This window comes from Aotus nancymaae, unplaced genomic scaffold (genome assembly GCF_030222135.1).
Source record: "Aotus nancymaae isolate 86718 unplaced genomic scaffold, 86718_ANA_hifiasm-v0.15.2.pri h1tg000019l, whole genome shotgun sequence".
NCBI classification, from domain to species: Eukaryota; Metazoa; Chordata; class Mammalia; order Primates; family Aotidae; genus Aotus; species Aotus nancymaae.
In genome coordinates this window covers 35,934,823-35,961,498 of record NW_026988431.1, presented here as the reverse complement: position 1 = coordinate 35,961,498, position 26,676 = coordinate 35,934,823, and the positions used below count along the sequence as shown (strand labels likewise).

Here is a 26,676-nt window from a genome sequence, read left to right as displayed (position 1 = left end):
TTCTTGCTGGTTAAGCAAGCCCCTCTAATAATCTTGTCTTCTCCACAGCCAGAAGGATGGATTTAAAAGGTAACTGAGCAGTCGCTGCCCTTCCCTATCACCACCTTCTGGAAGGGGTCACGTACAGCCTGTCACTCTGTTCTGACTCGCCTCGGTATTCCCTGGCCCTCTCTATCCTAATACTGTGCTCTGGCCACACCGAGCCAATCTTTCTTCCAACACACAATGCTCCTCATTCTTCAACACATCTACCACTTTCCACAAGCTATCCCTTCCTCCTAGAAAATCTACCCTGTCCTTTACTGAGGTAACCCATAATCCTTAATTTTTCTGACCTCTGAAAAATTTCCCTTTAGGAAAATTGTTATCTGAGTAGGATAACCAGGATCTCTACCTCTTTACAATTCACTCTGCATTTTGGACATGCAACCTCTCATTTAACACAGGGTAGTAATAAATGTCAAAAAAAGTTTATATATGAGATCTGAGAGTATCTCTATTTCTGTCACAAAGTATATGTGTTAAGTCTTTCAGGTCACTAATATACAATTACCTTGAATAATGAAATGACATATGAATATAAACACCTTTTGTTTGAATAGTGAAATAGACTATGAATGCATACAGATTTTCCAGCTGAAGAGACGTAGACAGACAGAGTAGTTCATGACTAAACTCTATAAGAATCAGCATGAAAGAAGCAAAGATAAACCGTTCTAATGGCAAACCCCTGCTGCCTGAAGGCCCAATTAACTTTGGAGTGCTTTAAAAATGGCTGCCAAAATGGGTTTATTATCTATCAACAACATAAAGCTAAAAAAAAAGAAAATCTATCTTTTAAAAAATATGTTTTTAAATTAGAGAATGCTAATCCAGACATGCAGTACAGTCTAATAAATCACCCTGGATGGCTACGGGGAGTTACGCCTTTCCAGAAAAACAGGGCATGTTATTTTGCCTGAGGCTAAGGCACGTAAATGTTTGCAAACTGGGAAATCAAATGTCCAGCCTGACAATGAGGCTGCCAAGAGGAATCCACAAGAACAAAGGCTTCTCCATCGACAGGAGTCAAATGTTCTGTTCCAGGCTGTTATTTCAGGTTGGAGATTTTTTTGAGGATCTGAGAAAGCTTTGCTGTCAATTTCAGAAATGGAATTTCATGACTGGAAGTGTTTGAAGAGACAACCCATGTTTTCAGGGCATCCGACTGCTTAATGATGCTATCTAACTGTATTCATTACAACTTTTTTTTTCTTGGTATGCAAAGATGAAGATTCATGGAAGAAAAACTCCATTTAAAGAATAGCTAACAGGCCAGGAATGGTGGCTTATGCCTGTAATCCCAGCATTTTGGGAGGCCAAGGCGCAGGCCTACAGTCCCAGCTGTTCGGGAGGCTAAAGTAGGAGGACTGCTTGAGTCCAGAAGGTTGAGGCTGCAGTGAGCTGTGATCGTACCACTGCACTGCAGCCTAGGTGACAAAGAGAGATCCTGTCTCAAAAAACAAAACAAAAAACAAACAAAACAAACAAACAAAAAAAGATTTGACAACAAATGGCTCTATTGTTTTAGTGGAAAGAGGACCAGGTAACTCGAGACCCGGACCTGGATCTGACTACCCAGGTCCTGTCTGCCTGGTCCACTGCTCCATCCCTGGAGCCCAGAGTGTGCTTAGCACACAGCAGATGTTCCAAAAAATATGTGTGAGTGAATTCAACTGTGAAGTGTCCCATCCTTGGATGTTTCATGAAAATAGCAAGCCATCCATAGTCTGTAGCAATGAATATGGTAAGTTCCCATACTGTTTGTTAAAATATTTGGATTTTGATGAAAACATAGTCAGCCTTCCATCTCTTCGGATTCTGCATCAGAAGATTCAACTTGGATCCAAAAATATTTGAAAAAAACCCAATAAAAAAATAAAACAATGCAAATAAAAAATACAGTATAACAACTATTTACATAGAATTTACACTGTATTTGGTATTATAAGTAATCCAGAGATGATGTAAGGTACATGGGAGAATGTGCGCAGGTTCTATGCAAATACAACACCATTTTACATAAGGGACTTGAGCATCTCAGATTCTGGTATCCAAGGAGCATCCTGGAACCAATCCTCTGTGGATACCAAGGGACGACTGTATTAAAACTAAAGGCTACTGTGGATGAGACTAGTGTACTAGTTGTACACTAAAATCTATTCTCTTCTTAGGAACTTGGTTAGATCCCATTTCTGAGGTCCTGAAATGAGGTAGAGCCACATTAGCCAATGGAATGGAAACATGCACGCCACTTCTAGGTTTAGGCTTTCTGATCACGAGGGTGCCCGCTTCACTTCCTCTTCCTTCCTTCCAACCACTATTTAGGCATGGCAGCAACCAGGGTTCAGCCATGTGGCCATCCCTGGGGGATGGTAGGAGCAACAACCTGGAGCCCTGAATGACCAGGTGGAGCTGACTAGCATGATCTGAAACACACATTTCAGACCTTCACATGAGGAAGAGCTAAACTTCTTTGTTATTTAAGGTAATGCATGCATGAGTCTTTTTGCTACAAAATAAACTTACAAAATAGGTGTACTCTGACTAACGTAGACATAATTATATCCATGAAAATGAATTTTTCTTCAAGAAAAACTCACATTATTGTGGGCTTATTGAAAATCTGCTTCCATAATGAAAAGTGAAAGAATCAAACATTCTACTATCTTAAGCCTTCAATTTATTCACTTTGGAGTACTTATTTTCACTTTTATATGCATTATTCACATCTATTTATGCCACAAAGCTTGAGACAGAACCCCAAGGCTAATCTACACACCATGAGAAAATTTACTGTGATTTATTTAAAATCTCAGCAATTACTGAGTTCTGCACAGAATGTTAAGGCAAGGAGAGGAGATAGAAGACCAGTGACACTGTTTCCAGAAAACACAATCCAAAAAAAAGCATACACAGCTGGAAATTGGAGTCACACTAGATTTTTAAAATTCAGACCAATTACAGAATTTATCATTTTACATATTAATAACATGAAATTATGAAAAGATAAGGCCAATATACTTTTCTTAGTCTTTAGCTTTCTGGGCCTTTTGGCCTTACTTGATGTGATTCATGGCCCTGCTCTCCTTAGCTCTCATACCATCGCTCTCCTGACTTCTTCCCTGTTTGCAACATCCCCAGACCCTCCTGAGAGCCTTTTTCTCTCTGAATACCACATGCTGGTGTTTCCCAGCACTCTGGTTTTGGCCCATCCCTCACTCGTCAGGTTCTGCCTCTAATATAAGCCCACAGCTTCAAATGCCATCAACATGCCGAAGATTCTCAACTAAACCTCTCTCTCCCAGTAAGCCAGTGCTCCTGAGTCACAAAATTATACAACCTAGGCTTGGCATGGTGGCTCTGCCTGTAATGCCAGCACTTTGGGAGGCAGAGGTGGGTAGATCACGAGGTCAAGAGATCAAGACCATCCTGGCCAACATGGTGAAACCCTATTTGTACTAAACACACACACACACACACACACACACACACACACTAGCCGGGCATGGTGGTGCGCACATCTAGTCCCAGCTACTCGGGAGGCTGAGGCAGGAGAATTGCTTGAACTGGGGAGGCGGAGGTTGCAGTGAGCCGAGATCACGCCACTGCACTCCAGCCCGGGTGACAGAGTGAGACTCCATCTCAAAAAAAAAAAAAAAAAAAAATTGATACAGCCTACTACTGACTAGACACTGTCTCTTGAATGTTTCATGATGGCTCAAATGTAGCACCAATGCCTGCACTAACTTCCCCCCACAACTCCTTTCTTCTGTGTTCTCTATTCTAGGCAGGGGCACCACCACTAGTCAGACACCAGTGAGAAAGCTGGGCCCCATCCTGCCTGTCTTTTATACCCCTGACCAACAGACCACCAAGTCTTGTTGATCCCACCTTGTAACAGTCTCCAAGACCCACCCACTCTCTCCATCTCTGCTGCCACTTTCCGAGTTCCAGCTGTTCTCATTTATTCATTCAACAAACATTTAATCATACCCCACCACTCATATGCCAGTCACTGTCCTAGGCACTTGGGATGCAGCAGCAGTGAATAAAAACAAATAAAAGTCTCTGCCTTCAGGGAGGTTATATTCTAGCCTGGGGAAGCAGACAGTACACAATGAACACTATAAATGTGTGTGTGTGTGTGTCTGGGTTAGAAAGTAACAGATGCTGTGGCAAAGAGAAGAGCAGGCTAAAGGGGTTGTGGGAGACCAGGGTGGAAGGAGGAACACCTGGTCATTTTAACTGGAATGTTCTGAGTAGGTCTTATTGAGAAAGTGACATTTGAGCAAAGACTTAAAGGAGGTAAGAGGACTGGTCATAAAGCTATCTGTAGGAATAAGCTTCCAGAGACAGAAACCAGTTATGCAAAGGCCCTGAGGCAGCACAGTGCCTGAGCATGGGAGGAAGAGCTAGGAGCATCATAGCTGAAGCAGAGTGAGTGAGCACGAGGAGGCAGAAGGTGAGGTCAGGCAGGTAAGGGTTGGAGGAAGGGCACTCAGGCCTTGTAGGGCATTTTAAGGACGTGGATTCTGATTCCAAGTGAAGTCCCTCCTCTGGATCACTATCCTAATACCACCACCACTAGCTGCCACCAGCTTCCAATCCATTATCCACACTACAGCTGTCAGAGACCTTCATCTTTACATGCCTTTCACTCCCTGGCTCTCTCGCTGCCTTCATGCCTGGAGCCCACACTCCCTGGCTGAGTATTCGATGGCTCAGATCACCTAGTTCCCACCCAGTTTTCCACTCCGTGCTCCAGCCTGTGAACTAAGTTTGAGGGCCCCAACGTGCTAAGCTGTCCGCCACCTCACACTGCGTGAGCTGGTTTCACTGCCCGAGGGGCCGTTTGGCACCAGCTGCTGCCCGACTTGCTCCTGCACACACTTCGGGTCCCTTTCTCTGCATGGTCTTCCCTGATCTGCCACCCTGTGTCCCCTCCCTGCCCCAGGCTGGGCCAGGCTGCCCCTCTTCTGACTTACGCCCCCGAATATGGCACCCAAACTACTTGCATTTCTACTTCTTGCTCTTCTTTCTCTAATGCTGCCACCTGTGCCAGCTACCATTCTCTGAGGGCTGCTGTGTCCTGGGCACCAGGCCTGTCTCTGTAGAGGTGCTGGGCTCCCTGAGGGCAGGGGTGGCCCTGAGGAGGGCCTTTCTTCTGCGACCCCTCAGAAGCCCACTGCCTCCCTCACTGCTCCAGCCCAGTCATACCCTGGTCTTACTGTGGCTCACACCTGCCCAGCTCTTCCAGCCTCAGGCTCCCTGCACTTGCTGTTTACTCCATCAGGAACGCTCTGTTCCCAGATTGTCACAGAGCTGGCCCCTTCACTCCATGTAGCTGTCTGCTCGTGTGGTACCGTCTGGTACCTGGCACATGATAGAAGCATAAAACTAAAATCTGTGCAATAAATGCTGATCAAAGTGAACGTTTTCTCTTCCTTGGATGTAGAAAAGCATATTTAATTCATATTTATGAATTTTAAAAAAGCATTTACTAAATATGGCATATAAATAGCTAATAACCTTAATACTGGCCAAACGTAATACTATGAGGGTTAAAATAACACCTTTCTCATAAAGAACATGGCATTCAGAAAGAGGCAGCTTCTACTACAAAGGCTTTGAGGGTCACAAGGTGTGTCATCGTGGATGGGAAACCTGGGGCAATGAACCTGTGGACGAACAGCTCCTGCTTAGTTCAGCTCACTGCACCCTGCCTGCTGGCCCCAGCACTCTGTTTCACTAGACTAGAATAATGGGCACACTCCAGGACACACTACGTTTTAAGAGGTCACAACATTACTAATTTTTAAAGCTGAAGTAGCACCTGGGAAGACAGCAGGCATTGCTGGTGACCCAGATCCCACAGTCCTGGGGGAATCAGCAGCCCAGAGAGCGTCCCCTTCACTGGCGTTCCTGCTCCCTCTTACTCTAAGTACCTGTTTGTAATGACAAGTCAACTACTACGGTTTTTAAAGATTAAATTAATTAAATGATATTAAGTAACAAAATATGCATACTCCACCCTCTTTACACAAAGGATTTAAGGTCACTTCTAAAAATACAGAATATTCAATGAAATAGAACTAGGCAAAGGAAAATGAGGGCAGAGGCAGCCAGGCCAACTGGTCCCTAGGAATGAGCCTCTCAAACGGGAGTGCCAAAAATGGCCCCATCCTGCCATCATGTGACAGAATGAGCGGCCCTGCAAGACGAGCTGCAAAGTGCCTCTTTTAAAGAATAGCCCTGGCTGCAGTGAGGCAATCCATGACTCCACCAGGCTGGCCCTCCCTTGGGCAGGCTGGCACCCCAGAAGCATTCCATCAAAATAACATCTTCCCCACTGAGCACTTCCTTCGTCTCCTGACGTCATTCAGTCAATGCTGCTAGAATGTTATGTGCCTCCAGACACATTTGCTGAGGTCTAGCCCAACATTTTATTGCTAACTATGCCTCTAATTGTAGGGCCATGCCATTTCCATACTATTTCCACTCTCTGTTCAATTATTTTTCATCCTAAGGGCTTTCAACGCAGAACAGGCTGTCTCTACTCCTGTGAAGAATTAAAAGAGTGAAATAGTTCTTACACATATATGGCTCTGCAATTGCTAACGTGCATTGCCTGTGCCATCTCACTTACTCCTCGCCCCAAGCCTGCATGGGGAGCCTCATGATCTCCGTTGTAGAGGTAGGAGGCTGAGGCTCAGAGGACACTAAGGGACTTGTCTGCTGCTCTGAATGGAGCTGGTGAGCTAGGGCGGAGGATTCTTGACTCAGCGCTCCCTGTACTGTGTCCCAACTGTTTCTCAAAGTGAAAAGCATCAGGGTGGGAGGGTAAGCCTCAGACTGACCTGGGCTCAGTATATCTGCTGTGTTGCTGGAAACAAGTGTCCCCACCTCTGTGGGCCTCTGTCTTTTCAACTGTACAGTGGCACTCACAGGCAGGACTGCTCTGAGCTCAATAACTATGCTTTAGTATGCTTCACCAAGTGTAGTATGCAACAGTATGCTTCACCAAGTGTAGGTCACTCCCCTGTCCCGTCATTCTCCATCCTACAGGATCTAACAGATACTTGGAACTCACTTTTAGAAAAAGTGCAATTTACCTGTTAGCCACCAGAGTGCAGTCAATTTCTGGCCGCTTTGTTTTGGGAATGACATACAGTGGGTACCTGTCTCCGTGGCGAATGAACACATGCACTGAGACCAGCTTAAAATGATGCGGGGCATGACCTGTGAGACAGAGAGAAGCACATTGTCTGGTTATCATCCAATAGGTGTCAATCCTTTTAGAAGGGGGCCAAGGGGATAACCTGGCCATGCTTGTGCTGGGAATCTGAGCAGGAGGCAGCAGGGGCCACTGAGAGGTGGCAGAGCAGTGAAGGGGGCCTGGCTGCCATGCCAGGCAGGGGCCACTGAATAGTCCTACAAGGCAGGACAGAGGAACGTGAGTAGGCTGGCTATGTCCCAGGCCTCCCAGAAACAGCGGGAGGCCAGGGAAATGCAGGCCTGACTACTAATGTGGCCTCACTCACATGCACAGACCAGGCAGAGATCCACAGAAATACTAGAAACAACGACTTCTCCTTTAAATCTTTCACGAGACAAGAGAGGGCATCCTAAGTCCCAAGAGGCTTCCCTGAAAAGCAGAGTGTCTCCAAGTGCTGCGCTAGGCCTGCCAAGGCCACCTTTCTACCTTGCTGCCATCTCGCTAGAGATCATGATCATGGCAGACATTTGTGGCGGGCTAATCGTGAGCCACGTGGTGTGTTCAGAGCAGTTACTGAATCCTCCCCAGTCCCAGGCATAAGTCCTGCGAGTTACTCCCATTTTTTAGATGAGAATGCAGGGACCCAGGAACCCAAGGGCACAGCCTGGTGGCAACTGCAGGCCTTGGGTCCTGGCATCTCTGCAATGCTGCTGGAAGAACTAGTCCCCAGAGGGGTGTCTGTCCTGGTGGCATAGCCAGGCCTACCTTCCATGCTGCGTTCGGCCACGCTGGGGATGTTGCAGTACAGAAGGGCTTCGTAAACGGGGTCTGTCACAGGGGGCTCCGTCGCAGGGTCAGGCAGGATTCTCTTTCGACTCTTGCTACTCACTCCATTCTTAGCTGCCGACACCGGGATCAGGTGGACTGAAACGAAGCAAGGCAGGTCATGACGCACCGTTGCTGGGGGTGCCAGGCCAGCTGCACGGCCCAGCGTGGGGCTGGATTTCACTTTGAGGAGCTGCTCTTGCACTGAGAATCAGGGTGTGCTTCAGTGGGGCAGCTTCCCATTCGAGAAGTGCTTCCTGAGCCCCACTGTGTCCTGCCTCTTCCTGACTGCCACTACCCTCTCCTCACCATCTACTCAATACCAGGGGTCCTCCCAGACAAAGGGGCCTCACTCAGGGCAGTTCGAGGAAGAACTCACACACTAACTTCTTAGCACCTGATTACCTCTTCCTAATGCCCTTTAATTCCAGGGACAGCAACAGGAGGAAAACCATCATTCCTCTTGGAGGACCTGCTAGGTGCCAGATGTGAGTGTCTGACATACTCCATCTATCATCATCTGCTTTATGCTTTGTGGGCCTTCAGAGTTGCTCATTTAACCCATGAGAGCACTTTACAGAAGAAAGCCAAGGACCAAGGCGTGTGTGCTGGCTGAAAGCCTGTCTCATGCTCACTCCTTGACTTCAGCTTCCCCACCACTGTCTTCGGGGTGTCATGTGTGGGTCCTGCAATCTGTGTGCTTGTCCATCTAGCATCCTCATTCCATTAGTGAGCTGATCCTTCCCCACCACGTGTGGTCAGGATGGACCGTCAATCACAGCATCCTCGCCCCCTGGCAGGTGTGGACACGTGACCAGAGTCAGTAAGGATAGTACTGGGGCAAGCAGACTCCCTTTCTTTGAGAAGGTGATGTATAGACACCAGAAGAGGTGCTCTTTTTCTTCTGGATGCTGACCTGTAAGAATGGAAATGTGGGGCTGCCCACATGTCTATCCCCCATGGACAGCTTCTGTCTCAGTGGTCCCTAATCTCTTCATGCCTAGGGAATGTCTTTGCAGCATCACAGATTCTCTAGAACTTCCTACACAGTAACTGTCCTACTTTCAGCATCCAGACATTGAGGGAAATACGTGAAAATAAGTGTACTCGTAGATCTATTTAACTTCTAAAAGGTTTATTAATCACCATAATATCTATACATACACCCCAACAATAATTAAAACAGGGACCGACCGCCAGTGTAAACCAATGTAAGTTCCCTAACTACTCCTACACATTCTTCTACATAAATATTTAAAACTTCCCTTTGGCAAACAGATGCCATAAACAGAGATAAAAGATAAGCAACGCACTGAGAGAAAAATATTTGCAACTAACCTAACAGACAAATGATTAATATTCAAAGTACATAAGAGCCCCTACACCCGAAAAATCATTACAGGATATGAACAGACTAATCACAGAAAAATAAATACCAATGGCCAATAAACACGTGAAGAGATGCTTAAATTTATTTATAATTAAATATAAAACAACCATGTGATATTTTTCGTAAGGAAATATGAATCAAACAGTGGGATATATTAATAATTTTTCCTCATCAAACTGGAAAATCATATTTTAATGATAACTCACTATTGGCAAGGGTGTGAGAAACCTGGCGCTTCCAAGCATTGCAGGTTAGGGTGGAAACTGGCACCTTCCAGGAGTGTTTGGCAGGAGCCATCAAAATGGTGTATGTGCACTACCCCGATCTCATCATTCTATGCCTTGGAATCCATTCTATATCTGTAAAGATAGCAATGCCCACGCACAAAAATGTCTGGCCAAAGAGATTTCCTGCAGTGCTGTTTGTAATAACAAAACAGGGAAATAACCTAAATATCCATCTCTAGCAGAACAGAATGTTATGTCCGTACCGCAGACTGTTCTACTCCAGTTAAAAAGAAGGGAAAAGAATCAAAGATAAATTAAGTGAAGTGAATAAACCAAGCCACTCGATACTGATACAATCCTCTTTGTGTAAAGAAAAAAAACCTATACATGTATAACTATACAGGCATTTGTTTATTATGTAAATGCCTAGAAAAAATGTCTCTAAGGTTACCCATCGTAACACAGCAGTGGTTTCCCCTGGGGAAGGACAGAATGGGCTGTCAAGAAGCATTTTCACTTGTTTGATATATTCGCACACACATATACGGACAGTCACGAGTTGCTTAACAATGGGGATGCACTGAGAAATGGTCCTTAGGCAATTCTGTCATAGTGTAAAGATCACAGAGCGCAGTCACACAAACCTGGATGGTAGCGCTTACGACACGCCCAGGCTACGTGGTACAGCCTGCTGCTCCTAGGCTACAAACCTGAACAGCATGTTACTGCACTGAATATTATGGGCAGTAGTAACACAATGGTAAGTACTTGTGTATCTAAACATATCTCAACATAGAATACAGTAAAAATACGGCATTATAATAAGGCACCATCGTCATATGTGTTCTGTTGTTGATGGAAGTCATGTGGTGCATGACTGTATATATATTTATAGTAAGCACATATTAATGTATTCTATATGTATAGACATATCTATTTCTATATTTTTATCTTGTCCAGGTATGATTTTCTTTTTTACAATGAGCATATTTTCCTTCATCACTTGTGTTACCAAACAACAATCACAGAGATACAGAACTGGTGATTTGCCCACCTAGCCTTAGACCTTGGTTGCTCCTAGGGCCACTTTCTTTCCAGTAGTTGGAAGGTGCTAGGACGGCTAACACACAGCCCAGGTGTTCAGAGGGAATTCACTACAGGGGTATTAGCACAAGAGTGCAGAAATACAGAAAAGTGCTAAGGCAGTCTCTTAGTGACCTGGCCCTTCCGGCTGGTGGCACCCCTCAGTCCTTGACTCTGTTCTTTTATGAAATCTGCCAAGTCCTAGCCCCTTAGCCATGCCTGTGGGCACACTCCCTTGGAGTCTGGGCCAGGGAGAGAAGCAGTTAAGGAGACAGGGTAATAGGAGTGACACAGAAATGGAGGGGCACAGGTCAGGACTGTGGGTGTCCTAGAGCGCCTAGAGTTTGCTAGTTCATCTGTAAGCACCCAGGGTGAGGCCTGCTGTGGATGCCACTTGGGAACCATGGTGGCTTGGTGCAAATGACTCACCCATGACCCACGGAAGCAGTGGTTTGAAAACCACAGACAAAGATCAGAATAAGACTTTTCATCTAGAAAGATTTTATCTGCTGTTTCCTCTGACATCTGGGCCCGTCAACCTTGTCCACTAGTTCAGAGTGTGAGATCGCCCTGTACTATTTGTGCCTCCCTGAGTCTCCAGCACATAGCATCAATCCACAAGGCGCCCTCCCAATACTAGGCATTCAAACAGGTCCTGATGCATAGAAGCTGTGAGGAGAAGTCTCCCCAGCTTCATCCTGACCCCCGACCCCAACTTGATTCTCACTGTTCTGAGATGCTCCGAGCCGCCCCGTCCCACAGGATGTTTCTCACCCCTGCTCCTCTGTTTGCTTGCAACTCTACCCTCACCCTCTGCTCCCCAAATTCGGCCAACACTGTAACTGATCCTAGGGGTCACCTCCTCCAGGAAGCCCACCCCGAATCCCCAGACAGTTCCCATATCCCCCTTCTGTGAGCCTACTCAGTTCCTGCTGCCATCATCACACCACAGTACATGCAAAGCAGGATCCTGGTGTGTTACCCTGCCATCCCAAGGGCTGGGACTGTGCCTCTTTCACATTTATATCCCCTGCTGAGTGACAGAGGACAGGTCATCCAAAAATACCTGCTGAACTGAGCCAGACACCGCGCTCCATGGTTCTGATGAAATATATCATTGACTCCTCATGTGGAGCACTGAGGGTTACCAAACCAGTCTGGGGTGAGGGGCATCCAAGACAGGCCTCCCAGAGGAGACACCCAGCTGGGTCTGAAAGGCTGATGAAGCTGGCTGCATGGAGGGGAGGAGGAGAAGAGCGGAGGGGAACCTGTGAAGCACGGCCAGACACGGCAGATGAGAGTCAGCAAGCTGGCTCAGGACACGTCTTGGGTCTTGTAAGGCCTGGTCAGGTTGACCTCACCAGGGCCGATGGGCAGAGCTGCACTCTGGGAGGAAGGTTAGGAAGGGGCCTGGAGGAGCAGACCCCAGGCTGCAGGCTGCAGGCTGCCTCTGCCCTGGTGCTGTGCTACTCACATCAGCTCTTGAGGCTTGCCTTGATCATCTAGATAAAGGGAGCTGAGAGACAGACCCAGGGGCTGGGGGCAGACACAGCTCCAGGACACTGCTCGTCCCGGCAGGCTTTGTCCAGGCCCCCCAGTGCCTCTGTGGGACAATCCGAAACACTGCTGACCCCAAGCAGATGATAGCAGCTCAGATGTCACAGGGCAAGAGAAAGAGGCTGTGGGGGGACAGAAAGAATAATGGGCAGATAAATAGATGGAAGGATAACGAGTTTCATTATGTAGGTGGGAAAACCCATAAATCTAAATGAGTGCCCTGGGGCCACTGTGCCACCAGAACCAACCTGAATAACAGGATATGAGATATCTTTTATTGACAGTTAACTCTGTACCAATGGGCACGCAATTTCTCTGTGGTGTGATTACCAAGTAGGAGGGCAAATTTCCGTAAGCCACCTCTGGAAATGAGCCTCTCATTTATGGTGGCTTTCTCTGCTCATCTCATCTACAATCACTTTCATCCTGTTCACACAGCTATAACCCTCATGTGTAAAGATGCAGACAAGAATTGAATTCTTTCAATTTCAAAGAAATGGCAGAGAACATGACCTCTAAAACATCTCCTTGGGACCTCTCAAAAGCAACCAACAAACTTCTTAGAATCATGAATAAAACGAGATGCTATCCCATGCAGGCTCCCTCCCCTCCACCCTTCCCCACCACCCTTCCCCACCCCGTCTCCCAAATGCACAGTGATGACTCCGTGTGCATTACTAGCAAACATTCCCATAGCTATGGCTAGGATGCAAGCCAAACTGACCCTCTCTCTGCTTTTCCCAGCTTTGGATCTCAACCTAGGAAGAGTAACCATCAGTCAGACAGTAGACCTTGGGCAGAGGCAGGTCAAGGGAGTTAGCCAAGGTCCTGCGGCCTGTAAGCCCAGGCCTGCTCACCCCTTAAGCTCGGTATTTATGCATTTTCCATCCAGCCATCCGACATTTATGGAGCACCTGCTGGGACTCTTCAAGGAATAAGACAGACAAGGTCTCTGCCCTCACTGGGTTTACAATCTAGTTGTGGGGAACAGCCAGATATTAAATAAGAAAAGGGGAGGAGGGAGCACATGGACCATAAGGAGAAAACAGCCTTCTCAGTCATGGGGCCCCCTGCACTCCCTGGTTGCTGGCTGGGGGGTACAGGCATGGAAATGATGCAGTGAAGATGTGGATATAAAGGAAATATTGGGAAGTTACCAAATGTGGTTAATACTGAGTGTCGACTTGATTGGATTGAAGAATACAAAGTATTGATCTTGGGTGTGTCTGTGAGGGTGTTGTCCAAGTAGATGAACATTTGAGTCAGTGGGCTGGGAAAGGCAGACCCACCCTTAATCTGGGTGGGCACAATCTGATCAGTTGCCAGGGTGACTAGAATAAAAAGCAGGCAGAAAAGTGTGGAGAGAGACTGGCTTAGCCTCCCAGCCTGTGTCTTCCTCCCATGCTGGATGTGTCCCGCCCTTAAACACCGGACTCCAAGTTCTTCAGTTTTGGAACTTGTACTGGCTCTCCTTGCTCCTCAGCCTGCAGACGGCCTATTGTGGGACCTTGTAACCATGTGAGTTAATATTCAATAAACTCCCCTTTATATATTTATCTATTCGATTAGTTCTGTCCCTCTAGAGTGTCCTGACTAACACACCAGGAGTGGTCAATAACAGCCTGAAGCAAAACAGGACCTGATCAACTAGACTTGGCTTAGCAGCCAACACTAGCAACTTTTCTGGAGAGATGTTTCATCTAATGATGATTTGCACATTTTAAGTTTTGTTTATTCCATTGATGGTCCCCAGGGAATAGAAGAAAGGCGAGAAAAGGCCGAGGTCACAGTCAGATCACAACAGCACAGGTTTCTAGGCTGCAAGCCCCTGTCTGGCCTTTGAACCTCAGGCCACCTTAGTTATCCCTGAAACTCAACAACCCATAGGGGCAGCAGATAAAGTTACAGCTGAGCATCTGCTGCCAGCTCATTATCTGGGAGTTACTTTGACTTGCACAAGGACACACCAGTTTCTTTCTCAGAGGGTGCCAAGCCAACATCCCTGATCTCCAGGTCTCCTCCCTATACCAAGGCCCTGGAATAGGGCCGAGGACAGGAATCTATCTGCATACGTGGCCTTCTTCTTGCCTTAGGAAATTGCTGTATGCAAGCACCTTGCAGGTACCTTGGAACTGACTTTAATGGAGCACAATGAAGGGCCCACCCCTGGATCAGCTCATCTCTCCCTACTTCATTCTGTGGAGACAGACCCATCCTCCTTTGGGAGCAGCTCCCCTTCTCATGCCAACCCCATGGCCCAGTGGAGGCTGTCACATTGCTCCTCCAGGACCCTGTCCCTGCCTTGCTAACTAGCCCAGGGATGAGGACCCAACTCTAGGCAGCTGTGCCAATAAGGGTCCTTTCCAGGAAAGACAGGCTGTCCCACGTGGAAGACACTTTTGTAGTGGGAGTCAGGTGGCTTCCAAACCCCTCCTTCCTACCATCTCCCTGCCTGTGTGATTTGGCTGTCAGCCTTCTTCTGGTTACACAGACACCTGGCAGATTACAGTTGGGTGTCAGGGATCCAGAGCTTCCCAGTAAACGGAGCACGATGAGGCTGAAGTGTTGGCTCAGCTCTGTCTCCATTGCTCTGGGCTCAGCTGCCACATAAGTCACCCCACTGACTATACCAGCAAGGAACCTCTCGGGGCCAAGGTCCGGCTCCACCATCTATTTTCTACCTTCCTAGCTCCAGGGTGTGACCTCAACACTGGGCTCCAGGGTGTGACCTCAACGCTGGGCTAGTCACTTCTTTAGAGGACCATAGTCACTTCTTCCTTGGAACTCCACTGAAGTCTGTCCTCAGTTGCCCCTGCTGCCGTGGTTCTGAATGCAGGGAAGTAGCCTGGGGCTAGGGACTGCAAATAAGCTACCATATTAGAAGGATGTGAGTTCATGTCCCGGCTCTGTTACGTTCTAGCTGTGTGACTGGAGGCAAGTATCTCTGCCTCTCTGTGCCTCATTTCCTTCATCTGTCAAATGAAGGTGATGATACCTACAGATCAGGGTGGTAGTGATGATGATGAGATACCACCTGTGAATGGATTCTGGTAAGGGATCAAGAAATGCTATTTTCAGTTTTAAAAAAGTGAGCGGGACATGGTGGTGCATGCCTATAGTTCCAGACACTCGGGAGACTGAAGCAGGAGGATTGCTTGAGCCCAGGAGTTTGGAGCTGTAGTGAGCCCTGATCACACCACTGCATTCCAGTCTGGGTGACAGAGTGATACCCTGTCTTATAAATGAATGAATGAATGAACGAATGAATGAATGGTGTTTTCTACACCTATCCCCTGGATGTGATTATTCCTGTTTCTTGCAGGCTCTTAAAAAGCACTCCCTTCAACTTGGGATCTGCAAGGGATATTGAACCCCTGTGTCCTCCCCTTCACAAAAGCACAACCAGCCAATCTCCTTTCCCCTCTTGGCCACCCCAATTTTAGCAGCTTTTCTGACTCCTTTAAATACATTCAGCTTATCTGAGATAGTGCCTCCTCATAGGCTAAAACACCCCCAGTCCTGCCACCTAATTTCTCCAATTTCCTCCCCCCAATAATCCAAAAGGCTCTTGAATTCTCTCTCCTTCACAGGTCTGCTAAGGAATAATGATTTGGTCTGTCATTCCCACAATTCCCTTAGCACTCATCAACCCACTAAATTATCTTAAATGCCCACCCTGTCTCTACTCTCTACTGAATTTTACAAGTGCATTGTAACTGTCAAATGAAAACCAGAACCACAACGAAGAGCCCACAGTTGTTATCTGCCTCTCATCATCTGCGTTTAAAGGCTGGAGTGGGAATCATGTTATACAGGTGAAATGGGAAAAGCCAAGCCCACATTTGTAGACTTTGAGACACTTGGTTTTACACAAACAAGACTGATCAAACAGTTGAATCTGCTTTTCCCATTTTGATCTATCCACTTTGAGCCGCAATACACGGCTTTCTTGTTTTTCTCATTCTTGATGTTGCCGCACGGTGAACCACATATTAAGTACTCCTGATATGACTGGTAGCATTCAGGGAGCCGGAGAACTCCAGCAGAGTTAGGGGTAGAGCTCCCTGGGCTGTTTGCAAGCTCTATCTCCTCCCTGCCTGACCCCTTCCACTGACATTTGCCTCTGAAACCTAAGTCCACCTACTGCTCGGGCATGGGGGATTCCCCCTGTGGACTAAGCTTGAACTCCAGTTGCAGCCTCTCAGAGGGGTCGGGAAATGCCACACCCTTCTGGGAGCTGCTGGTAACTGGCCTTACCCTAACAGGGTCATTGGATTAGATGATGCAAACACCAGACTCCAAATCAAGACAGAAATTAGACATAAGAGATGTCCATGCCTCCAAAAAGAGCCGTGAAAAGAACCTGTCTCCTTAATCTTCTTGGGTCATGAAGGTTATGACCCTCATCTTTGAGAATCTGATAAAAACTACTGATCCTCATCTCTGAAAGAGTACCTCAAACACAGTCTTTTCAATTTGACTTCTGGGTGTTTATAAGACCCCTGAAACCCCATGGGACAACGGAGAAGTCCACGGGTTCAGGCTGAGAACCCAATGTACCTGGAAACAGGTTTTCAATTTCAACACTCAAGAAGAGATGAACACATTTTCTTTTTTCAAAATGAAAAGGGATCTTTAGATTTCATATAAACTTGAGTTCATCCTAAAATAGTCATTTAACACTAAAGTATAAAAAGAAAAGGATTTATCACCCATAAATCCTACTACCCAGAGAACCCTACAAGGAATATTTCAGTGTATTTGAGTAGCTGTGTGCCCTGCCAGAAGCTAAGCATGTGCTTCTGTCCCTGCTTTGGTGGGTGGGAATGGTGACGGACGGTCACTCAGGCTCAAGGACATTGTTCTCTGTCCCCAAGAGGAGCAAGTAAGTTTCCTGTGTCTCAAAGGTCTGCGCCCCACCGAGGTCACCAAACCAGCAAGGTGTCCTTGAAGGTGGGTGGGTCATCTGCCTTCCGTGTAAAGGCTCAAAAGAGACAGCCAGGCTGGTCATCTGGCTATGTCCTTGGGGAGGCACCTCAAGGAAAGAGAGAATGTGGCCCAGGGTGGGGTCTGCACTCTCAGGCATCTGGACATCCCACAAGAGCTGCCCCACCCTCTGGTGGATACCTAGGGTTGGTGGGGAGGGGCAGACCCCTGGCCAGTGGAGTCCAGCCCCTCAGATGACATGGGGAAAACAGAAGCGCAAATAGAGGCAAGAGGTGATGCCGAAGCTCCAGCCAGATAAATCCTAGAGAGGGGCCATGCATCCCAGCCACCTCCCCATCCCCTCCCACCCGAGCCCACCCCTGAACTGCGGCTCTGAGGCACAGAGCACATCTGCAGTGTGTGTGGCAGCCACATTGGCAGGAGGGCAGGATGGTGAGGCAGTCCCAGAGCTCTCTCCCAAGTGCCCGCCTTACTTCACCCTCATGGACAGGATTCAGATTCTGCCCTTTGCGGCCTCTATTAGATGAGCCTCTTTCTTCCCTCTCACAAGGTGGGGCTGCTAATATTTGACAGGGCTCTGCCTCTGATCAGCACTCACTTCAAGGTGGACTTCCTCCTTTTCATGTCATCAGCATGGGGCCAGAGCCCTGTTGCCAAGACAACAGGGAGTGAGTGGGGTCTGCGCTGGGAGGCTTGGCTCAGCGGGCACGCACTCCGCCTGTGAGGCTCCAGCTGGCCTCATGCTCTCGCTGCAGTGGGTACAGCTGCGAATCCTGCAGCTTTCTATTCTGTTCACCTCTTCAGTGGGTCTGGGAGATCTACAGGCACTCTCCTGAATTCACTGAATACTTTTACTGACGCTTTCTATTTAGTATTGGCTCCTGCTGACTCAAGACACACACACACACACACACACACACACACAACCTTCCAAGTCAACAGAGACAGCTCTATGTGATCACGAGGTAATGGAGAAGTTGTGTTGCTGTTGTACACGTCGGTTGCCTTCTCCTTTGTTTCTTACTATAAATGGTGCTGCAGTAAACATCTTTAAACAGATATCTCTATCACCTCATCTAATTATTGGCTAGAACTTCTTTAAGATTAGTAACTAAGAAGAAAGAAGGGAGGGAGGAAAGGAAAGAGAAAAGGAAGGAGGGAGGGAAGGAAGGATGGAGGGAGGAAGGGAAGGAGAAAGGGAGGTCCTTATCTAGTTACATCCTGAAAGCAAACTGGAAATGACCCACAGACATAAATGTGTCCCTACTCAGCTTGCAGAAGAATCTGCTACACGATACTCTCACCTCCCCCTTCCAATGAATGCATCTACAACATGAGCTTAAGAAATTGTGACGATAGCTAATTTGTCAGATGTAATTTTGTCACTATCTATGGCTGTTCTTTTTTCACCCGCAGATATTTAACTCTATGTGGCAGCTGGACGTAAAGCATTCTGAGGAGGAGCAAGTTAAAACTCCTAGAAATCAAACAGAAAGTAAAATCTTTAAGAAAAGGACCAAAATTAATAAAAAATACAAAATTTAAAACTTTGCTCACAATGATGAGATGGCGATATGACAGAACTCTTAGGTTAAAAATGTAAACCTTCATTTTCAGTCTCTCATACTTTTTGTCTCCAGCTCAACAAAATAAAAGCCCAGGAGGAAGCACATTGGGACTTTTAGAATAGAGGACACAATATGTTAGACTCTGGGCATCCTAAGGGCTTGCATATCCCCAAACCTTTTCCATGAAGCACTCTAAGATTTCATGAATCTCTGGATTCAAACATACCACTCTATGGCTTTTCTCCACTGGACCTACACAGGTCAAAGAACAGGGGGCGGCCACCTCTCCTGGCTGCGTGGCAGGACCTGGCTTCCTCACAGCTGAGCAGCTCACTTCCCACTACTTTCATCCACGTGTGCCTCAGCAGAATCACTATTACCAGGTACTACAGACCTCAGGGGTCCCCGCAGAGTTGAAACCACAAATGCTGATGGCCATCTACAAGAGTGAGCAGGACTGAGGACATGAGGGTCTGAACCACCGAGGAAGGTGTCACAGCACCCTGGCACCTGTGAGGGCTACTCATTTGCCTACTCAGAGGCAGTTCTATGTCAATGTACACACTGTTCTATCAAGCATTGTTATTTTCTTTCTTAGCAGGTATCAGACCAGAAGCAGCACAGAAAAAGGGAGGGGATACAGGGGATCAGGGCCACAGGAACAGGCTCTGCAGGTAGGAGAGTTCCCAGGGAATCTATAGAAAACACATGCATGCTCTTTCCCCCGCCCTCACTCTCTCACACACACAGAGCTGGCTAAGCGGGGCCTCCTCAGCTGCCCACCTGAGAACTTCTAACCCTGGCTTCCAGACCACTCCTGTCTTGAGGCGCCCCCTGGCTGCTGCTGTCTGTCTCCTTCGTGGCCCCTCTTCCTCTGTCTGCCCAGATTTTCTTCTCTGGCTCTGTCCTCTGTCTGCACCACAGGGCACAAATTCAGGAGCTGACAGGGACTAGAAAAGTGGGCGCTGTGGCGACCAGGAGAGCACCCCCCCTGCCCAGGGAGGCAGCCCTGACTCAGCTGCCCGGCTCCTGCTAGCAGTCTCTGTAATGCACTGTGGGCCAGGTTGCTGGAGAGTCTGGTTTTTCAAAGAGGGGCTGGAAGTTTATATGAAATTGCCTAGTTTTAAAACATTGGTAAATACATTTAAAAATCTAAAAACAGGGGTTGGGCCAAACAAAACAAGTTCACAGGCTGTTGGCCTGGAGCAGCTTCCACGTGCTCCAAGAAGTCTGGTCCTCTGGAAACCAGGGCTGCACCAGAGGGAATACAAAGTCTCCAAATGGTGGCTTCTGACAGGGTCTTTCATAGGCCTCAGAGCCTGAGGTCCACTCTTGGGCAGGACACTGCATCCACGGGGCCCGCTGGGTACCTCCAGTATCCTTCAATGACTCCTCCCAGCCTGGTCTCCTTCCTGCTCCGCCCCCACCTGTCCTGCTGCCTGGGCCCTGTCCCACTTCCCTTCTTGCTCGGAGCACTTTCCCTTGGCCTCTCTCTTCAGACCCAGGGAGCCACCAGCCCTGCATGGTTGACCTCCCAGTCTGTGTTCTAAGAATTTACTTCCACCTTTGGCAGACTTATCCCTGAAGGAGATGAGACAGTTACGTGAATGAAGGCATGCATGAATGATCTACTGAACTACCCGAGCCGGACTCCTGGGTGCCGTGATAGAGTCCCCCATTCCCCATCATCCTGGCTCCATGACACCACCCAATTAGCTATAGAGTTCCACAGCACTACCATGACGTCTCTTGGCTTTGCTTCTTCCTTTCAGGGCCAATACCTTCATCGGGGCCACCCTCAGCTTGTTACTAGTTGAGCAAAACAGTCTCTGAGGTGCCTCCCAGCACCACCTTTTCACCAGCCTCTGGAGTGCTTAGATTTTGTGTGCATTAGACTCACCCAGAGAGCTTGTTAAAGATGTAGATTTCTGGATTCCACTACCACCAAGATTCTGATTCTATCAGGAAGGGCACAAAATGTGCTTTTTTTGGTTTGAGAACACGCATTTTGACAAGCTTCCCAGGTGATTCTGACGAAGGTGCTTTGGAAAACACCATGCTGGACTGCAGTCTTTCCAAGACACAAATCTGATGGCGTCTTCCCTGCTTCAGTGGCTCTTCACAGCCTTCAGGATATGGTGCAGCGATAGGACGTAGGTCCCAGACTTCATTCCAATTTCAAAGCTACCTACAGGTGACTCACCCAGGCCTGCTCTCTCTCACTCTGCCTTTGCACATTTGGCCAGGAGCACCTGTTCTCAGCTGCCTCCTTGACCACTCCTGCCTTCCTTAAAGGATGAACTCAGATGCCATCTCTTTTACGGGGGTCTTTCCCGACTCCAAGCTGGATTGGGTTCCTGTGCTCTAGTCTCTCATACTACCCTTCCATAAACAATCTCAAATTCATTTGATTTGACAAACACATACGTAGTGATTACTAGGTGCCAGGTACCATTCCAGGTGTTTTATAAATATTAGCTTGCTGAATCCTTTGGCAATCCTATGAAATGGGAACTATCATTGTCCCATCTGGCACAGAGTGGGTAAATAAGTTTCCTGAGGTCACATAGCTGGTATGTGGCAGGACAGGGATTTGATCCAGGCATTCTGGCTCTAGAGCCCACGTTTTTTCTGACCCCACTGTGCTGCTGCCTCTCACCTGTCCCAGCACACAGCACCTGCTATTCCAGGGTGTCTACTTGTGATTCTTCCCCACTGGACAAACAGTTCCCTGGGGCCCTTGAGGGATTAAACTCTCAGCCCGGGGCCTAACACACGGTGGAAACTAAAGCACAGTCGCTAAAGAACAAAATGTCACATACTCATGGCACTGGATCCGTGAGAAAAGATAAAATTCAGAAAACCTCAGAGTTTAAAGAGATTTTAAATGGGATCAGACTAAATGACCTGTCCAATACACTACTCTTCAAAGAGCAGCCCTCCAGAGCTTGCAGACTCCAGTGATGGAGAGCACACTATCCATTCCACCTCTGCAAGGCACTGATTTTCAGGAAGTTCTACCATATGCTTAACTGAAATGTCTCTCCATGTTCACCTCCTCTTGCAGAGAGGGCCCTTCAGATATTGACAACAACCCTCACTCTCATTTTTGCAGGTTAGCCCTCCACTTTTCCTCTTTTTCCACTGGGAATCTGAATCTCCAGTTCACCCTCAGCATTGCCTCTGAACCTGCTCTGGCCAATTGGGGGCTTGCCCAAGAGGAAAACCCCAGATATGGGTGCCATGTGCTCAGTATAAATTAACCCCATCATGGCCAATGCACTTTGCTTAAAAACAAATACATGTGTGATCTATTTCAAAAGCTTTCCCCACCAAGTGGCTGAAGTAACATAAGCTCTGGCAACTTCCAGAACACCAGGAGCCCTGGTTTCTGATGATGGTACACTATGATGAAACTGCACTGGTTTGCTTAAAAGGTTTATGTCGGCTATGCTTCCACGAGCCAAGGGTTTTCCCACAGCATCTCTGTTCTCACATCAACCTTGCAAAGCAGCAATAATTAACTCTATTTTACAGAAGAAGGAAGAGGACACACGATCGCTTAGCAGGGACATTCAAACTACGACTCTAGAGCCTGCGAGCTCCTGTCACGCCGCCATTTTGGAAATGCTGGTCAGAACATGGAGAAATGAGCGTAAAATCAGCATTAGGGAAATGCAGGGGCCAAGGAGGGGAGTGAGTGATTACAAATGACACAAAAAGCAGAAACGTAACTCATGATTCCTAAGTCTTCACATCCTGACGGTCTTTCCTTGTCGCACTAAAGGAGTCTTTTAATTTGAAGTTATTTTTCCACTTGTATGTATTTTAACTGCAATAACTAAAAATATCTCTGCCTTGCCTGTTCCCTTCTACAATTCAAACATCAGGAATTTCAGAATGTCTCACCTTCTAAACACAAAACACTAAGGACTTGAAAACATAAATGGAATTATTTTTATTAAAGACTATTACCATATAGCAAGTCACTAGTAGCATTTAAGATGAACATATTTTGAGAAGCTATAAACAGTATCTTAATCTCTTCTGTATTCCTTACTACTTCCACCTCCATAGTGCAGAAAAATGTCAAACACACATAAGCACTTAATAAATATATGTGGGTTCACTATATACTTTCAATATCCAGAGGAAGATCCTTATTTAAGCAATCTGATTTTTGAATTGTAACCTGGGCCATTTCTTTTTCACATTCAAAACATCAGGAAAAAAACTACGAACGAGACCAAATAAGAGAGATGATCATTTCAGACAACAAAGCCTTACTCTTAAAGCATGAGAAACCAAGTTATACTTGGTTGCCTCAAATATGTTACTTAAAATAATCATATGTGCTAATTTGGTCTTCAAAAACAAGTAAAAAGAAATGGTAAAGAACAAAAGTCCATGTATTTTAGGATAAGAATAAGAACCTAAGTGTTATGTAAGCGTAAACCTGTGCGTTATGAATTAGTGCCGTTTCTTACAGCATAATAATGAGCAACCAATAAAGCAATTAAATAAATGGAGTAATTAAACTCCATTTCTACAGGAATGGGGAAATTTCAAAGTTACACTTTACCTAGAAGAAGAAGAGCAGTAAGAACGTCCATATCTTAATATCCTTCCGATCTCCAACAAGGTATCCAAGAATAAAGAGCTCAGACCCAGCCAGGCTAATTTACCCTGCAAAATTTCCCTTAAAAAAGTATGGCTGAAAATTGGCTTTCCTAAAACAGAAGGTACTTTCAGAAGAGTTATATAAGCAAAACACACAGGCCAATTCAGTGACGTGGAAAGCAGCTCATGCAAGAGAAGTGCCACAAACACAAGTAACACACATTCATGTCTCAGAACCTGTCAGCCTCTCAAAATAAAATCAGGGCTGAGTGTAACATCCTACCTCTCCAACCAAAGGATGGAAAAGTTTTAATGAAAAGTTACGAACAATTAAACTACTGAAAACCTTACCACACTTTTTGGAAAGGATTCCTATTTTACAGCTCATTTGCCATCTGGAATATTTTTAAACTTCTCATGCCCACCTTCTTTTGACCTCTTTTCTAATTCTGGAAGGATAAAATGAGTATTTTTAAATCTCTTTACTATTAGAAATAGCCTGTCATATGCACCAGATGTGTGCACAGGAGTATGTCACAATTGGAAGTGAATCAAGGAAACTTCTTCAAGGCCTCTTCTCTTCAAATCACCTCTTCCTAGAGCCAAGCCTTCCCCGCGCTCCTCTGTACACTCACAACATCCCACTCACCCAGCCACCTGCCCATCTTTCCATCATTCAAACTACAACAGAAATGCCACCTCCTCACACAGCTGTCCTGGGTGGTGTGGGTGCCAATTGCTTGTCTCCCACCCATCAGGGTGAAGTGGTTAAATGGAGAGAAGGCAGGTGACAGCAACAACACAATTCCTGGCATTGCATAGATGTTTTCTCAGCTTCAAATACACAGCAACAGAAGGAAAAAAATTAGGGTCTGTCTGCTTTTAGAGCAGGCATGGATTCGTGCATTCAGCACATTTACAAAATATTACTATGTGCTGGGCAGTGCTGATTCCTGGGATACAGAGAGAAACAGGATGTGGTCCCTGCTCTCAATGAGAAGACAATCTGCTGGAAGGAAAAGACACAAGAACTGAAAATTATAATACTGCATGGTTAGTGAAAGGAGGGGGACAGGAGTGGTAGTTCACACCTTGTAACATCAGAACTTTGGGAGGCCGACGTTCTTCCTACTCTTCTTCTAAGTAAACTGTGACTTTGGAATTTCCCCATTTCTGTAGAAATGGAGTTTAATTGCTCCATTATTTAATTGCTTTATTGGTTGCTTATTATTGTGCTGTAAAAAATGTCACTAATCCATAATGCACAGGGTTATGCTTATGTAACACTTATGTTCTCACTTGAGCACAGAAGTTCGAGACCAGCCTGGGCAACAAGGTGAAACCCTGTCTCTACAAAAATACAAAACATTAGCTAAGTGTCATGGTGCATGCCTCCAGTCCCAGCTACCCAGGAAGCTGAGGAGGGAGGATTACCTAAACTTGGGAAGTCGAGTGCAATGAGCTGTGATCGCGCTACTGCATTCCAGCCTGGGCAACAGAGTAAGACCCTATTTTAAAAAGAAAACAAAGGGGAGGGGGCGCAGAAGGAAGGAAGGGAAGGAGAAGGGAAATAGGTTCATGGATTCAGGGCATCCTGATGTATATAAAAGAAGCACCAAATCCTTAAGGGTTCATGGAAGGGCCCTGGAGAAGAGGCAAGGGCTGAAAGGGAAAGGATGAGAGGGAGTGAGGAAGAGAACACTCTTGGTAAAGGAGCACCAGGATCTGAGCACAGAAGAAACAGAGATGGGCCACAGGAGGGAAGGGGCCTCCCAGAAGACCATGGGCCACCACTGAGGGGTTGCCACTAAGGAGGTCCTGGGACTAGATCTGTGTCTGAACACAGCCACTCTTGGGGAAGCTGTGGTGTGCACAGAATTGGGGCCTGGCCTGAGCCTAGGAATCTCAGCAGAGTACGCTGCATGCTGAGGCCCATGGCTGGGCTTTCTCAGAGTGCTCCTGCCTCGTCACAGGGGATTTCCAATGCAGCCCCTGCTGCCCAGGGGGGCGAGTTTGATACTGGTGACCTAACCTCCCCACCCTCCCCCAAACAACTCCAGCCCCGTGGCTGACTGAACGCTGAACAGACACCCAACTTTCAAGGACCCAACCAAAGGGCCAAACAGCTTTGCTCTGTGTAGCTCAGCATAAGAAGTCAAGCAGGGCCACTCAGTGTCTCCATCTGGGGAATCTGAACAAAAAATTTGGGAATAACCAGCGCAGTTGAGGAGTTCATGCAAAAGTCAGAAAAGCACACAGAACACTGCTCAGTGGTTTAGGATCCCTCCTTGCAACTGGCTACTGTGAGCGCCAAAAGCAGAAAGACTTCGTTGTCTTCAACCTCATTGTTCATTTATAAAACAAGGCTTCGGGCCTCCTTGTTTCCTACGAAGCCCCTACCCTCCCACAACCTGCAGTGCCCGGCTTACTCACAGAACTGCAGGCTGAGGCTCACAAAGGCCAGCAGCGCAGCCAGGGCCAGCAGCAGCAAGAAGCGGTTGCGGAAAAGCATTATTAATTATTCTATTTTCTCTTCATGGTTTCACCTCAAATCGGGAACATGTCCTGTGAATAAAGCAGAGGTGATAAACGAAGTGTTTAGAGGTGGAAAACCAAGTTTGTCAACTGAAAATAATCTGATTAGCCCAGTCCCCTGGCAGGCAAGCATGCATCTGTAGCTGGAGAACAACAGCATGCTCTACGGTTAGTCTTTGCCCCCAAATAAGCCCAAGCGAGAATGCTCCCTTCCAGTTAGTAAGAGGAAACCAGTTCATGAATGCTTTATCTGACATTAAGCGGGAATGAGATATTTTATAGACATGACCTTCCCAAGGGAAAATGCAAAGGATGTTTATTGAGAATGTACAATGTGTCAGAAAATGACGGAAATTTTCACGTGGACTCACCTTGCTGTGACCTTTAACCTTTAAACCTTCAAATTTTTTTTGATGGACATTTGGCTGAAATGACCTTGGTCTTCTTTAATTGGAATTGTTAATCTGAACACCAATCCTTGCAACGTGTCCCACAGCAGTGCTCTGGGGGGTGGCTTGGGTGTGGAAAAGGATTGACTAGCTCCATCTGTTCATCCAGACCTCCCTTCATCCCGGACCACTGAGCCTATTTCAGCTGGCTTAGTGGTCCAGGGATCTTTTGGAAGCCTCATCCTGCCTATTCAAAATTCCTCTAACCACATTACAA

The 26,676-nt window shown here is 46.8% G+C and overlaps 1 protein-coding gene across 5 annotated transcripts in view; it reads right to left on the bottom strand.

The window, feature by feature from the left end:
- Window positions 1-26,676, bottom strand: part of PXYLP1 (2-phosphoxylose phosphatase 1) — a 62,574-nt gene that overhangs the window by 8,352 nt on the left and 27,546 nt on the right. For 3 of the 5 annotated variants that reach the window (XM_064378745.1, XM_012437063.3, XM_012437065.3), the window contains exons 2-4: window positions 25,909-26,040; window positions 8,024-8,182; window positions 7,155-7,281 (exon numbers count right to left, since the gene is read on the bottom strand). In XM_064378745.1, coding sequence (XP_064234815.1) covers window positions 7,155-7,281; window positions 8,024-8,182; window positions 25,909-25,987 — 365 coding nt within the window. In that variant the 5' untranslated portion in view covers window positions 25,988-26,040. Of the gene's footprint in view, window positions 1-7,154; window positions 7,282-8,023; window positions 8,183-23,437; window positions 23,656-25,908; window positions 26,041-26,381; window positions 26,395-26,676 lie in introns of those variants that run through there. The other 2 variants (XM_012437066.3, XM_012437067.3) reach the window with 2 other exon arrangements.